Here is a 14,609-nt window from a genome sequence, read left to right as displayed (position 1 = left end):
AGGGGAGACCTCTTGTTCTAGAGATTACTCCGAATGGGGAAAACATCCTCTCAGAACCAAATCACTCTAGTCTCTCAGAATCCTATGTTTAAGATTCTCTACAGTGTGGAAACAGGCCCTTTGATCCTCCGAAGAGTAACCCACCCAGACCCATTTCCCTCTGACTAATGCACCTAACACTATGGACAATTTAGCATGACCAATTCACCTGACCCTCACATCTTTGGACTGTGGGAGGAAACCGGCGCACCTGGAGGAAACCCACACAGACACGGGGAGAATGTGCAAACTCCAGACAGACAGACAGTCATCCAAGGCTGGAATCGAACCTGGGACCCTGGTGCTGTGAGGCAGCAGTGCTAACCACTGAGCCACCATGCCGCCCCTCATGCTTCTAAACCTGAATGATCATAAGCCCAACCTTCCCTCATAAAGCCAACCCCTCCATCCATCTAACCTAATCCAAAATAAATCAGCCTCGTAAATAAGACCATAAGAAATAGAAAAGGAGTAGGCTGTTCAGCTGCTCAAGCTTGCTCTGCAATTCGGTAGGAACATGGCTGACCAGACATTCCTCATGTCCACTTTCCTGTATTTTCCCTGTGAGCCTTAATCCCCCATCATCAAAAATTTCAGGTCTTAAATATGCACGAAGACTCTGCAGCCACAGCTCTCTGTAGCAAAGAGTTCCAAAGACACGCCACTCTCAGAAGAAATTCCTCCTCATCTCAGTCTTAAATTGTGCCTCTTGATTGTCAGACTATGTCATCTGATTCTACACCCTCCCATGAAGAGAGACATCCTCTCAATATTGACTCTGTCAAGCTCACTAACAATGCGATAAACAAACCTTTCATTCTTCTCAACTCCAGTGAGCACAGTCCAAACCTGCTTAGCTCATAAGATAATCCATCCACACTAGGGATCATCCTAATGAACATATCCTGAACAGCCTTCAATGAATTGGTAATTTCCCTCAAGTAATATGACCAGAAGAACTGCTCACAGTACCACAGATATTATTTCAACAATACCTTGTACATTTGCAGCGAGACTTCCCAACTCTTCTACTCCAACCGCCTTGAAAACTCAACGGGCCAAAATTCAATTATACAGTCAGAGGTATACAGCCTTGCTAATTATTTGTTGCACATGTGCGCTAACTTTCTGCGATTTTCTCCATTTAAATAATATTATGTTCTTTTGTTCTCCCTTCCAAAAAGGAACTCCACATTTCCAATTATATCTGATTTATATAATTTATCAATATCTCTCCGAACTGTTTGTTTCCCTCTCGCAACCTGCCTTTCCACCGATTTTTATTTTGTCTGCAAATCTGGCTACAGTACATTCACTTCCTTCCTCAAAGCCATTAATATATAGTCAAAAGTTGATCCTGACTGGTCCCACGTCACCAACCTGAAAACGAACTCCCTATCACCACTTGCTGTTTCCTGCTCATGAGCCAATTCTCTATCCATGACAATATCCTATGCCCAACACATATAACTTACCTCACCTCACAAAAAGTAATCTTGCACAACAGCCTCTGGAAGTCCAAATACAACATATCTACTAGTTCCCTTCTATCTGCTCAGACTTCTTCAAACAAAAAACTTCACGCTCCAGGTGTGTTGCTCATTACTTACACTACATTTGATCCAACCTTGAGAGTCATGTGCTAAGTTTCCCAGATGTTTCGGTATTGCAATATTCTGCAATCATTCATTCACAATCTAACTAACATTTTGCTTTTTGTATCTTCCTGCCAAATTGGAAAACCTCAAATGGTACAGCAGTTATAATTGGAAATAGTTGGCCCTAAGACCAGTCAGTCAGTCATTTGGCCAGGGCAGGGCAAGTAAGTAACTGTAATTCAGTGAATCTAATACATACTTTAGTGTGCTTACTTCAGTCAGGGAACCCAAAACAGTAACAAGTTAAAAATGCATTAAACCAAAGAACTTAAAAAGAAACACACAGTTCACAGTTTTTAGCTCTTAGTAGAATTAGATGAACACTGCCATCCAGAAACAGAACTAGAATTTCATTGATGGCATGGGGAAAAGTAGAAATGGAGTAGCAATAAACAAAAAAGAGTTTTGTGAAAGCTCAAAGTTGACAATTTTGGTAGACCTTCCAGAATGCCGAAACCTCTTTGTGACTGGCAGGTATAGACACTGCAGAGAGATGAAAGGCAGGAAAAATAAAAGGCACAATTCACACCTATAGCAAGTACGTCAACTACTTTTACAAGGAGACAGAAAACATTTGTTGACAGACTATTCAAATGTTGCAAAGTTCTGCTTAGTGTCGAAATTTAACTGATATTGCAACTGCAGGCAGCCATTTCAGTGGCTGTGCAGACAATTGACTGAAATAGTTCCAACAGAGGGCGATAACAGCACGAAAGATCCAAATAAAACAAAAGCAAAAAAGAGAAATAGGATCCTCTTACATCTTCCAAAGGAGTTATTGATGCACTTTCTCCTCCATAGTAGGGATTCCGGTCCATGTGAAGCACCTTCTTTCCATTCACTGACATGATACCAGACAAGATACATTCCTTCAAAACAAAACAAAAGGTAGAATTAAATGCCTGGAAACAGGAGGCTGCTGTTTGGCTAGAAAAAAGAAAGTATGAGGGGTTAAAAAGAGCATACAAATTTACGTTTGTATAAATGATAATCTTAAACTCCAATAATAATTTCTCCAAGGTGTTATGGATCAGACCAGACCCCCTCAAACTTTATTAAAAAGGTAGCCTAGACTCCAACAGTTTCTTATTTTAAAGAAAGTAAATTTGAGGTGCTGTGTTCCAGATGCAATTCATTTGGTCAAACTACTGGATGTTAAGCCAAATACAAATTCACTCAAATAGTTAAAATACAAAGAAAGGAATTTAGAATACCTTAACCAAATAACAGATACCAGTAACCCCTAACTAACGGTTCCATTATAGTAACATTCCATAAACACACCCTTAACAAATTCAGAAAAAAAAATTGTCTTGCGTGCAACTCCAGCAGCCTAGGACGAAACATATCCAGAGAGAAACTGACAGTGTGTAGCAAATCAGCAGAGATTCACTAGCTTCCAACCCTACTGAGACCTTAGCAATAACTGTTGCTGAGGAAAATTAAAAGTTCTAGTTCTGAGAGAGCTCGACCACACCCATTCAGGCTGTTTCTAGTGTTCCATTTTAACACAAAAAGAGACACCCCCAAAGTTTCATAAGTTGTTTATCTTCTTATAATCTGCTTATCATGGGTCTCCCAAATCATACTAAAAAGAAATCAGGACAAAACACACCTCTTATATCTACAAAAGCAACATCTGGATTGAAACAATTATTTGTTCAAGTTCAAAGTATTGTGATCATTCTTGGCTAGCAATTAGTGCATAGAAAAGGCTCTATTTAAATCAAGTTTGATCACTAGCCAGTTAATTCTTACTTTTACCTTTGTCCTGACTGAGGGATAAATTTTCTCTAGGACACCCAGAAGTCGTCTCAGAGATGGAGAATAAAAATAGCAAATCATCTTAAAACAGGAAATATCTCCAATCAGCCTTATTTAAAAATTCATCCATAGGCTGTGGGCAGTGCTGGCTAGGATCAACTTCCCCTAGTTGCCTTGGAGGTGGTGTTGGTCATTATCTATTCTGAAATGGAAGTACACTTGTTATTGCTAAAACTTCCAACTAACACCTTGGTGTCAATTTCTGCCACTTTACAATTTTCTTAAGCAAGTTTAAGTCTGAACGTTCAATGTTGCTTTATCAGTAGTCTCCAAAAACCCTTGACTTTCAACCTTATCCATCCTCCAAAATGCCCCAGAAGACCACCTTTTATCACTGTATAAAGGAGAATCGTATGTACACAGATGAAGTTGGACCCAGTTTAGCTTACTGTAGTGTTAAACTCAGCAACAAATTGATTAATTAATCATATTCTGTTCAATCAAAAACTTAAATCAATTGTATTAACTGTTCATGGACTGGTTAAAAAAGAAAATCAAAAAAAAAACTTACACAGATTGAAAGCAGCAGCAAAACTCTTCCTGGAGATGAATGAGCAATCGTAATAAAAGGAGTTATAGCAGGACAGAATTAACCATCCTTGTGAACAAACAGGTTGTTTCCTGGGAGATGGGAGATAACACTTATTTGACATTCTGCTGCCTCATGACAAAGGAACAATTAGATCTTCCTACAGTAGCAATGTTTTGAAGTAAAAGGAGTTAAGTGCAGGAAAAGGCTGTGTTTTAAGCACACAGCTAAACCCAAATATAACAAGGAACAAAAGGAGCTATTTTTGATGAGAAGAAAAGCTGCAGACCTCGAGGTCTCTGAAAATATAAATCGATATTGGAGATCAAAGAATCTATCGAATCAAAAAAAAAATTCACACCATAAGCTTGAAAGACAGAAAAAGAATCTAACACCAAAACAATTCAACAGCAGAACTTCGAAAAACAACACTACACAAGAACTGAACCCTGGGCATGTTCAGACATAACACTTAATTGAAGTCAAGTCATAGATCTGTACAGCATGGAAATAGATCCTTCGGTCCCCTCATCCATGTCGTCCAGAAGTTGTCTTGTGGGCGACATGGTGGCACATTAATCTAGTCCTATTTGCCAGCATCTGGCCCATACCCCTCTAAGCCCATCCTATTCATGCCTTTTAAATGCTATAATTGTACCAGCCTCCACCACTTCCTCTGGCAGCTCATTCCATACATGCCCACCCTCTGCGTGAAAACAGTTGCCCCTCAGGTCCCTTTTATATCTTTCCCCTCCCACCTTAAACCTATGCCCTCTAGTTCGGGAACTCCTGTATCCTGGGAAAATGCCTGGTGTATTTACCCCATCCATTGCCCCTCATGATTTTATAAACCTCTACAAAGGTCACCACTCAGCCTCTGACACTAGGAAAAATAGCCCCAGCCTATTCAACCTCTCCCCGTAGCTCAAATCCTCCAACGATAGTTAGATTTCACCATTCGAGTAATAACCAAGTCGGGTTGCAGGCTCATACTTTCTTAATTGAGGGGTCTTAATAAAAAGTTTAAATTATTATTGGAGTATTTGATGGTCTGTCACAAAATTCAAGTCACAAGATTTTTCATCTTATCAATTTAGAAGGCTTAAAACAATATTGCACCTGACATGTAATGCCATTTTATTTACTGAGATGGGAAACTAGAGACTAGAGAAGCAGATTAAAAAGTGCCTTATTTGTAACTACACATTTAGAGGCCAGAAATCCTGAGAACCAGCACAAATATGGAGCTGATGCAATTATGCACTTAACACAAGCTTTTTCCATTACTGACCTCTGTCAAAAAATGAAGGAAAACATGCTCTCATTAAACCTCTTCCTAGAAGTGAATTAAAACTGTACTACAATCGGAAATAGAAAGTTCTCCTCCCCCACCTTCTACTTTTCTTCCTTTCTCCCAAACTCCTGACTTCTGGAGTACAGTTCCAAAGTCAGGTGATCCCAGGTATCCTGTGTGCACTGCCAACACAAATATATTCTAAAGATCACTGAATAACTGACACATGATACTGGTGCAAAGTGCACGTGGGATTAAGTTTGACAACATTGTTCACCACTATTATTCCTATTAGACATGGGGACACCACCGACCATATGCGCAGCAGGTACTCATGTGACTCACTGACACTGTCACTCTCATCACTGGAGGCAAGGATGCCCTAAGGCGTGATATACTGGCGAGATCTAGCAGATGCTTCGACAACGGATGAGTGGACACCGCATAACGATCGCCAGACGGGATGTTCCCTCCCAGTCGGGGAACACTGCGGTGGTCAGATCCAAGTCTGAATGTCCCTTGGAGGTGGTCATCCTCCAAGGCGGACTTCAGGATACGCAGCAACGCATAGAGGCCAAGCAGAGGTTGATAGTTTGACATATGTACTATGTTGCAAACCTCTCAAGTAAGGTATAACTGTAGTAAATCCAAGTAAATGTGACGTTTATGAGAAATCAATTCAGCTGATAAAAAAAAGTGGGTGCACCATGGAATTGCTGGTCTCATTGAAGAGGGCTTTGATACTCAAAAAGGTTGAATCAGAGGCTAATTTTATTCCAAGTTTTGTAAATTGAGAACCAATAGCTGCCAATTTTCTCAGCAATTCCTTTAGTTACCTCAAGATCAAAAAAAGCAAAAACCCCATTTTTCAAAAATTACAGGATAGAGAAACACCAAATTATAACTGCAAGAGAGACATGACAGATAGTCTGAAAACTTGTAATACAAATTTGCCATTAGCTATTTAAAAGCCTCCCTGAACTAACAGTAGAAGTGCAGCCCTGTTTGACATAAACGTGGAGTCATACAGAATTCCGGCTTTTTGCTTCATAGAATACACTATTCATTGCAATACATTCCCCAGCAAATCGAAGACCGATCACAAACTGGTAATGTCCTAAGTGCCCTCTGCTTTATGACTCATTCCTACAATAGCCAACCAATTTACAGCAAGGGAAAAACAAAAATAGCTGGAAAAGCTCAGCAAGTCTGGCAGCATCTGTGAACAGAAATCAGAGTTAACATTTTTGGGTCCAGTGACTCTTTCTCAATATAAATTGGGTCCAATAATAGAGCTCCACATGCAAACAAAACCACCTGCTGCCTCACTTAACAAATGCAATACTGAAAAGAAGTCTGGCAATCTCTGGCAAGGTACAATACACACACACATCACCCTTCATTGGTATATAGGGTTGAGTTTCAGAGAGAATCATCGTGGCACTGCAGCCTTCCTCATACATACAGAACTTTAATATCTGGTTTAAGAACAGGCAATACTTTTTAAAGTGGGAGAACTTGTTAGTACTGGGAATTATGTATCAGTTTTCCACCAGTGATTTCTTTTTTGAAAAAAGGCAAATGATTCGAACATTTATCTGCTAAGTTTCAAGCAATTGGATAGAGACGCATTAATATTGGTTTTCAAGTAGTGCCGAAAATGTGTTGCTGGAAAAGCGCAGCAGGTCAGGCAGCATCCAAGGAACAGGAGAATCGACGTTTCGGGCATAAGCCCTTCTTCAGGATGCCCGAAACGTCGATTCTCCTGTTCCTTGGATGCTGCCTGACCTGCTGCGCTTTTCCAGCAACACATTTTCAGCTCTGATCTCCAGCATCTGTAGTCCTCACTTTCTTTCAAGTAGTGCCACCTACTTGAACTCATCTAATTTTTGAAATTAGCTCTGATATTTAATATACAGAGGTATTATAGGGTCAAAGAACCTCTTCTGTACTATATGGGACTAAAAAGAGGTATGTGAGATTGCAAAATTAAAAAGAACTCCAGAAACAATGATGTCAATATTTTGATTTAATGTCCAAAGCTAAAATAAAAGTTACAAACCAGAGTGCAAAGTGGAAGGCAGCAGAAAGGGCGGTGCTAGAAAAGCACAGCAGGTCAGGCAGCATGAGAGCAGCAGGAAAAATCAACGTTTCGGGCAAAAGCCCTTCATAAGGAATTCCCTGATGAAGGGCTTTTGCCCGAAACGTTGATTTTTCCTGCTCCTCGCATGCTGCCTGACCTGCTGTGCTTTTCCAGCACCACTAATAGCGACTCTGATCTCCAGCATCTGCAGTCCTCACTTTCACCTGGCAGAAAGAGCGGTCAAACTAGGCACAGTGAAATGACAAGGTATCAGGGTGGCTTCATTCAGTCATGTGTGTGAGGATAGTGTAAGATGGACAAGTGTTGCATACCATGACAGTAAATCCCTTGGGAGGCATGATTTGGAGATGCCGGTGTTGGACTGGGGTGCACAAAGTTACAAATCACACAACACCAGATTATAGTGCAACAGGTTTAATTGAAAGCACACTCGCTTTCGGAGCGCTACTCCTTCATCAGGTGGTAAGGAGCAGCACTCTGAAAGCTAGTGTGCTTCCAATTAAACCTGTTGCACTATAATCTGGTGTTGAGATTTTTAACATTGTATTCCCTTAGGAGGAATAGCTACAATCATTAGTATACATTTCAATATCATCCCTTTTAAATCACAATTCTTGCTCACTGCCAACATTTCCTCAACTTGACTGATCTAATTCGAGTAAATGGGCCTTGGTAGCCTAGCAGACATGAAACTCAAGATCTTAGATTTGAGATCTATCCATTCACAAGACAATTAATATAAAGAAGAGCCTTTCCCCAGAGAACTAATGTCACTTCCAAGTCACATGCCATTCAAAATAGGTTGAATATTTCACTCATCCAAAAGTTCTGAACTTCCATATTGAACATAATCCAGAGCACTTCAGAATGATTGTCTCCTTACTACCACGATTCTCTCCCCCCCCCAAGGTATCTCACGATGGGCTGGACAACAGTCACCCATATGATGAGAACAAAGTTAAAAAATAAATGCTAAAATGTTAAAACAGGAGCATGATCCATCAGTCAAAGTAAAACCCCCAAAAAACCCAAAAATAACCACAAGAACCCAAACTCATGTTGGATGCATTCCCTGAAAAATAGGCAAGTAATTTCTAAGTATATATATTTTGTCATGAACCTGTTCAGTAAGGTTCTTACACACCTCTGGAAAAGATGGGACTTCAACATGGGTCTTTTGGCTCAGAGACACAGTCGTACAACATGAAAACAGACCCTTCAGACCAACTCATTCATGCTGGACCAAATTTCCCAAACTAAACTAGTCCCACTTGCCTGCATTTGGCCCATATCTTTCCAAACCTTTGCTATTCACGTACTTATCCAAATATATTTTACATGTTACTAGACCTGCATCTATCACTTGGTCTGGCAGCTTGTTCCACATACAGACCACCCTCTGAAAACACTACCTCAGGTCCCTTTTAAATCTTTCTCCTCTCACCTTAAAAACATGCCTGAAGTTTTAAACTCCCCTACCCTCGGGAAAAGATCTTAGTTATTCACCTTATCTATACTTCTCATTGTGTTATAAACCTGTTTATGGTCACCCCTCAACCTCCAGGGAGGAAAGTCACAGCTGATCCAGCCTCTTATAATTCTAACCCCTTCAGTCCAGGCAACATTCTGGCAAAAATCTTCTGAATCCTCTCCAATTTAATAATATCCTTCCAACAGCAGGGTGACCAAAACTGTACACCGTACTCCAGAAGAGGCCTCACCAATGTCCTGTTCAACTTCAACGTGTCGTCTGAACTCCTATGCTCAATGGTCTGAGCAACAAAGGCATGCATGCCAAACACCACCTCAACCACCCTGTCTACCTGCACTTCAACTTTCAAAGACCTGAACCCCTCAGTCGCTGCTCCACAACACTCACAAGAGGTAGGGACACTACCACTATGCTTCAACAGCTGTTTTGTAGAAGTTTTATAAATTTAATTTTTTTTAAAACATTTAACCTATTTGCCTCAACCTGTTCAGAGATGATATTACACACTTCTGGAGCAGGTGGGACTTGAACCTGGGCCTTCCAGCCCAGGAGCAGGGACTCTACCACTGCACAGGAGGGCCCTCAGATACATTATCTTGTAATAGCCCTAATTCTCCACACCTGAGTGTAACACTATTTTAGAGCCTTGGCAATCACCTTACAGGTATTTAATATCAGCATCAAGGCTGAATAAACTCTTGCAATGCTATAGCCTATTTGGCAGATACCTGCCTTTTATCTGAGAATGTCCAAGACCAACAAGAGAAAAATAAGAAACACGAATGTTTAAATTTGCGGTGCCTCTGCAGTGCAAAGACTGTTTACCAAAACCAGTACAACAGATTACATGTGGTAACCCCTGGGCTCAGTGTTAAATACATGCATGGGACAAACAAAGTACACTTAATTAAGTTTGCCAAAATGGGAAGAGCCAAATATGTAGGTGATGTTGTGGACAAGTTGAGAATAAATGTTAAACAATGTGGAAATGTTGCAGTCAAAGCAATGCGCTAACTGATAAAATGAACTGGTCATCATCAAGGCCAATGATATGTATTAAAGGGCTTATGTCCAAAATATCAACTCTCCTGCTCCTCGGACGCTGCCTGACTGGCTGTGCTTTTCCAGCACCACACTCTGACTCTGGTCTCTAGCATTTGCAGTCCTCGCTTTCTCCTATATCATTGGCTAGACCTCTTCCGGATTACTTTGCAGTTTTGGTCCCTTCACATGGGTGTATAATACAGAAGTCTTCTTAAAAAAAAGTTTCAGAAGAGAGCTAGAACACACCTAAAATTTAAAAGGGTTAGTGTTATAGACCAGACTAGACCCATCCATCCATAGTACTATAGAAAGGAGATAGCCTAGAACCTAAATTTCTATTTAAAGGCAAATGGAAGGTACTATATTTCAGGTGTGATTCGATTGGTCCACCTATAGGCTTTTAACAAAATACTTCATTCTTACAACAGTTAAGATTTATTTTTTAAAAATGTAGGTGATGGCATAACTAACTCTATTAAGACATTTAACAAGATATTGTATTAATTTAACTAATCATCAACTGTTCCAATATAGGCAGCATCCCACAAACTCTTAGGCAAAAATGAAATTCAGCAAAACCCTTATTATGCGCTGGCTCTCTCCAGTCCAGAGCAAAGAAACATATTAATTTTTAAGAGGAAGCCTCACTGTCTAAGACTTGACTATAAACAGACAGGAACTCAAGTTTTGGCTCAGTGGAAAACCCTCAACTGAATAAGGAAATCAAAAGCCTTCCTGTATCTGTTTGAACCCTAAGTCCAACCACTCAATTCTTTTGTCTCACTTCCTTAAAAACAAAGCCAGGAAGAACTCAAAAGCTGTTTACCAATTGCCTGTCTGGAGGAGACATTTTGGTACCCCAGTGGCAACACCTTTTTGCAAAAAGGACAGAGCACACCTCTTAAATGTACAGTAGTCACACTAGTTACTTGAACAGGCTTGAAACGCTGTCAATTTAGTTCAGACAAAATAGAGATTCATAAAACAAAATTGCAACTCATGGTAGATTATTTTGGTTTCAGATTGCAGACATGCATTAGAACCTTACAGATGTAGCAGTAAGCTAAACGTTAGGTGGTTCTTCTTCTCCCCAGAAAACAGGGAGCCTTGAACATACAAACAGCAAAGTTAGGAGCAGAGGAGGGCCTTCAGAGCCCCAGGCCTCTCTGCCCTTCAAATTATCATGACCAATTTGGTTTCCACATTCCATCTACCTATGGCAACCTTTGATTCTCTTGCCGAAAGAAAAAAGTCTACAACAATCTTGAAAATATTGAATGACCCTGCCTCCAGAGGTAAAAACAATGACTGCAGATGCTGGAAACCAGATTCTGGATCAGTGGTGCTGGAAGAGCACAGCAATTCAGGCTGTCCTCGGATGCTGCCTGAATTGCTGTGCTCTTCCAGCACCACTGATCCAGAACCTGCCTCCAGAGTTCCAAAGTCTCACAAGGCTAAGTGAAACTTCTCACCTGTGCAGAATAGGCCCATAATTTTGAAACGTGTTTTAATACAGGCTTCCTTTTATCCACAGTGCATGTAACACCGTCAGAAGAACATCAATAAATTAAACATAATTTCCCTTTCAAGAAGACATGCTGACTTCTTAATTAACTTGAATTTTTCTAAGTGCGGAGCTAGAATCTCTTTACTATTTGAACTCCCTTCCCACAAGCTTAGTAGCTAATAGTATGCTCTTTTCTGCCATCCTCCCTTTATGAAATATATGCAAGTTATTTTGGCAGTTACGTAGTTAACGTAGTGGTGTAAAAAGTTAAAAATCACACAACACCAGGTTATAGTCCAACAGGTTTAATTGGAAGTACACTAGCTTTCGGAGCGACGCTCCTTCATCAGGTGATTGTGGAGGGCTCGATCGCAACACAGAATTTATAGCAAAAATTTGCAGTGTGATGTTACTGAAATTATACATTGAAAAATTGATTGTCTGTTAAGCCTTTCATCCGTTAGAATACAGTGATAGTTTCACTTCTTTCATGTGTAAATCACAAAACCTTTTTTTAAAGTTGCATTCTCGGGTTAGCTGTTAACAATGGTGATAGCGAGACAATATGTTGAAGGTGTTAGCCCCCTGTGTTGTCTGTGTATGATCTATCACCTGATGAAGGAGCGTCGCTCCGAAAGCTAGTGTGCTTCTAATTAAACCTGTTGGACTATAACCTGGTGTTGTGTGATTTTCAACTTTGTACACCCCAGTCCAACACCGGCATCTCCGAATCATTAGTGGTGTAATGCATGCATAGGGTTGTGTTACATGGCTCAGATAACATAATGGTAGCACACTACTGCTAACGACGATGGTGGTGTGTAATGTGATAGGTTAAGTGTAAGCAGTAAATTAGGTTGGCAGAAGATAATTAGTTTAGAAAGACAAAGCAAGCTAGTATGATTGGGTATGCTAATGCTACAAGATAAGCATGGGAACTAGAAAAGTATGAACAGAAGAAGCTCAAGAGGTGGGTGGGCAGACAGAAAATGCAAGCTGTGGCAATCGGAAAATGTATTTGCAAATAAAAGTTTAACTTAGTCAAGGATTGTGTGTATCTCCTGGTAATTTTCTCAAGAGTATTGGGTGATGTGTTCACAATACCTTCTTGAAGGAAGTTTCGTTGGCTATTTTCCATTCAGATGGAATCTTGAAATTTAGGAAACTTTGGAAAAAGAACACTATCCAAACTTGCAATTCAAAGACCAAAGGTAACGTTGTCACAAAATAGAATCCTACACTGACAGCTGAGACAATTTGAATTAATAAAAATCTGTAATTATTTTAAAAATTAGTCTGAAAGTCATGAAACCATTGTCAATCATTCCAACCTGATCTAGTTCACTCATCGGACTAGCTTAAGCATCTATTTTAAAGGCCTCAGCATGAACTCCATAGCGTCTAAAGACTTAATGGTAATGTCCTAGGGAGTGTTGCTGAACAAAGAGACCTTGGAGTGCAGGTTCATAGCTCCTTGAAAGTGGAGTCGCAGGTAGATAGGATAGTGAAGGCGGCGTTTGGTATGCTTTCTTTATTGGTCAGAGTATTGAGTACAGGAGTTGGGAGGTCATGTTGCAGTTGTACAGGACATTGGTTCGGCCACTGTTGGAATATTGCATGCAATTCTGGTCTCCTTCCTATCGGAAAGATGTTGTGAAACTTGAAAGGGTTCAGAAAAGATTTACAAGGAAGTCGCCAGGGTTGGAGGATTTGTGCTATAGGGAGAGGCTGAACAGGCTGGGGCTGTTTTCTCTGGAGTGTCGGAGGCTGAGGGGTGATCTTATGTAGGTTTACAAAATTATGAGAGGCATGGATAGGGTAAATCAGCAAAGACTTTTCCCTGGGGTCAGGGAGTCCAGAACTAGAGGGCATAGGTTTAGGGTGAGAGGGGAAAGATATAAAAGAGACCTAAGGGGCAACCTTTTCACGCAGAGAGTGGTACGTGTATGGAATGAGCTGCCAGAAGATGTGGTGGAGGCTGGTACAATTGCAACATTTAAGAGGCATTTGAATGGGTATATGAATAGGAAGGGTTTGGAGGGATATGGGCTGGGTGCTGGCAGGTGGGACTAGATTGGATTGGGATATCTGGTCAGCATGGACGGGTTGGACCGAAGGGTCTGTTTCCATGCTGTACATCTCTATGACTAGAGGACTTGCCATTCTGCTGTTTCCTCAGGACTACTTCTACAGTGTTTGTAATTCACTAAATTTCCTTTCTGCTTTCAACTTCCTGATTTATAATTAAAGGAATGCTTTATGAATCCTCTATCGTAAAGAGCAAAGCTAAATATGTATTTATTCCATCTGTTAGGTTCCCTTCTTGAGATTCTTACACAACTGCAATATACAACTTCTGTGAACAATCACGATTTATTTCAGCAAGTAGAAGCCCTTTAGAGGATCACTTAACATTCTTCACAAGGCTTACAGAGCCATGTCAAGAGATCCCCCTGAACAACGGAACCATCCTCCCTTTATACAGGGTTTTACATCACAGTCAGTCATGCACACAAGACACCACCCCCTGCCACTCCCCCATAGTCACATGCCACCCAAAAACAAAGTGAAGTGATTAGATTATTTCCAGAAACAAATGTGTGATTAGGTTACTCCTTAAACTGCAACATTTACAGAGTATGATTAGGCTGTCACAAGACAGAAACCACCCCCCCCCCCACCCCCACCACAAAGGACACCCAATTTCTGACAGGTCAGCAGAACAAATTAACCCTTTAACATCTCACATCCAACATTCGAGGATTTGCACTCATTACCAGCTCTTCTCTTTTTCAATATCTCTTGTTTTTAAATATTTCTAGCTAACTTCTGCTCATACTCGAATAATCTTGTTTCTGATAAACCTTCCGATCATTATCTGCCATTCTTTACATTCTGTCCAATCATTTGACTACCATCACCTTTGCACAATTATATGCTTTATTTCCCTCAACTTGGATGCCTTCTGTACTTCGTTAGTTAGCTACAGATGGTGAATTCTCCCTTTAGAATAAGTATATTGTTAGTATAAAAGAAAAGATCTCAGTATTACAAATATCTACTGAAATTAAAAAAGTTCAAGATTTTGTTAAACAATTTTTTGTTAATATTTTCCATT

At 40.3% G+C, this 14,609-nt stretch overlaps 1 protein-coding gene across 1 annotated transcript in view; it reads right to left on the bottom strand.

Annotated features, from left to right (window-relative positions):
• LOC122558830 (rab GDP dissociation inhibitor alpha) overlaps window positions 1-14,609 on the bottom strand; it is a 53,336-nt gene that overhangs the window by 25,800 nt on the left and 12,927 nt on the right. The window contains exon 2 of the mRNA XM_043707642.2: window positions 2,459-2,566. Within this exon, the coding sequence (XP_043563577.2) occupies window positions 2,459-2,566 (108 nt within the window). The remainder of the gene's footprint in view (window positions 1-2,458; window positions 2,567-14,609) is intronic.

Source organism: Chiloscyllium plagiosum, unplaced genomic scaffold (assembly GCF_037043375.1).
Source record: "Chiloscyllium plagiosum isolate Xiang-an unplaced genomic scaffold, Cpla_swu_hap1 HiC_scaffold_14, whole genome shotgun sequence".
NCBI classification, from domain to species: domain Eukaryota; kingdom Metazoa; phylum Chordata; class Chondrichthyes; order Orectolobiformes; family Hemiscylliidae; genus Chiloscyllium; species Chiloscyllium plagiosum.
Note: the sequence above shows the minus strand (reverse complement) of the source record. Positions and strands in the feature narration are given on the sequence as shown.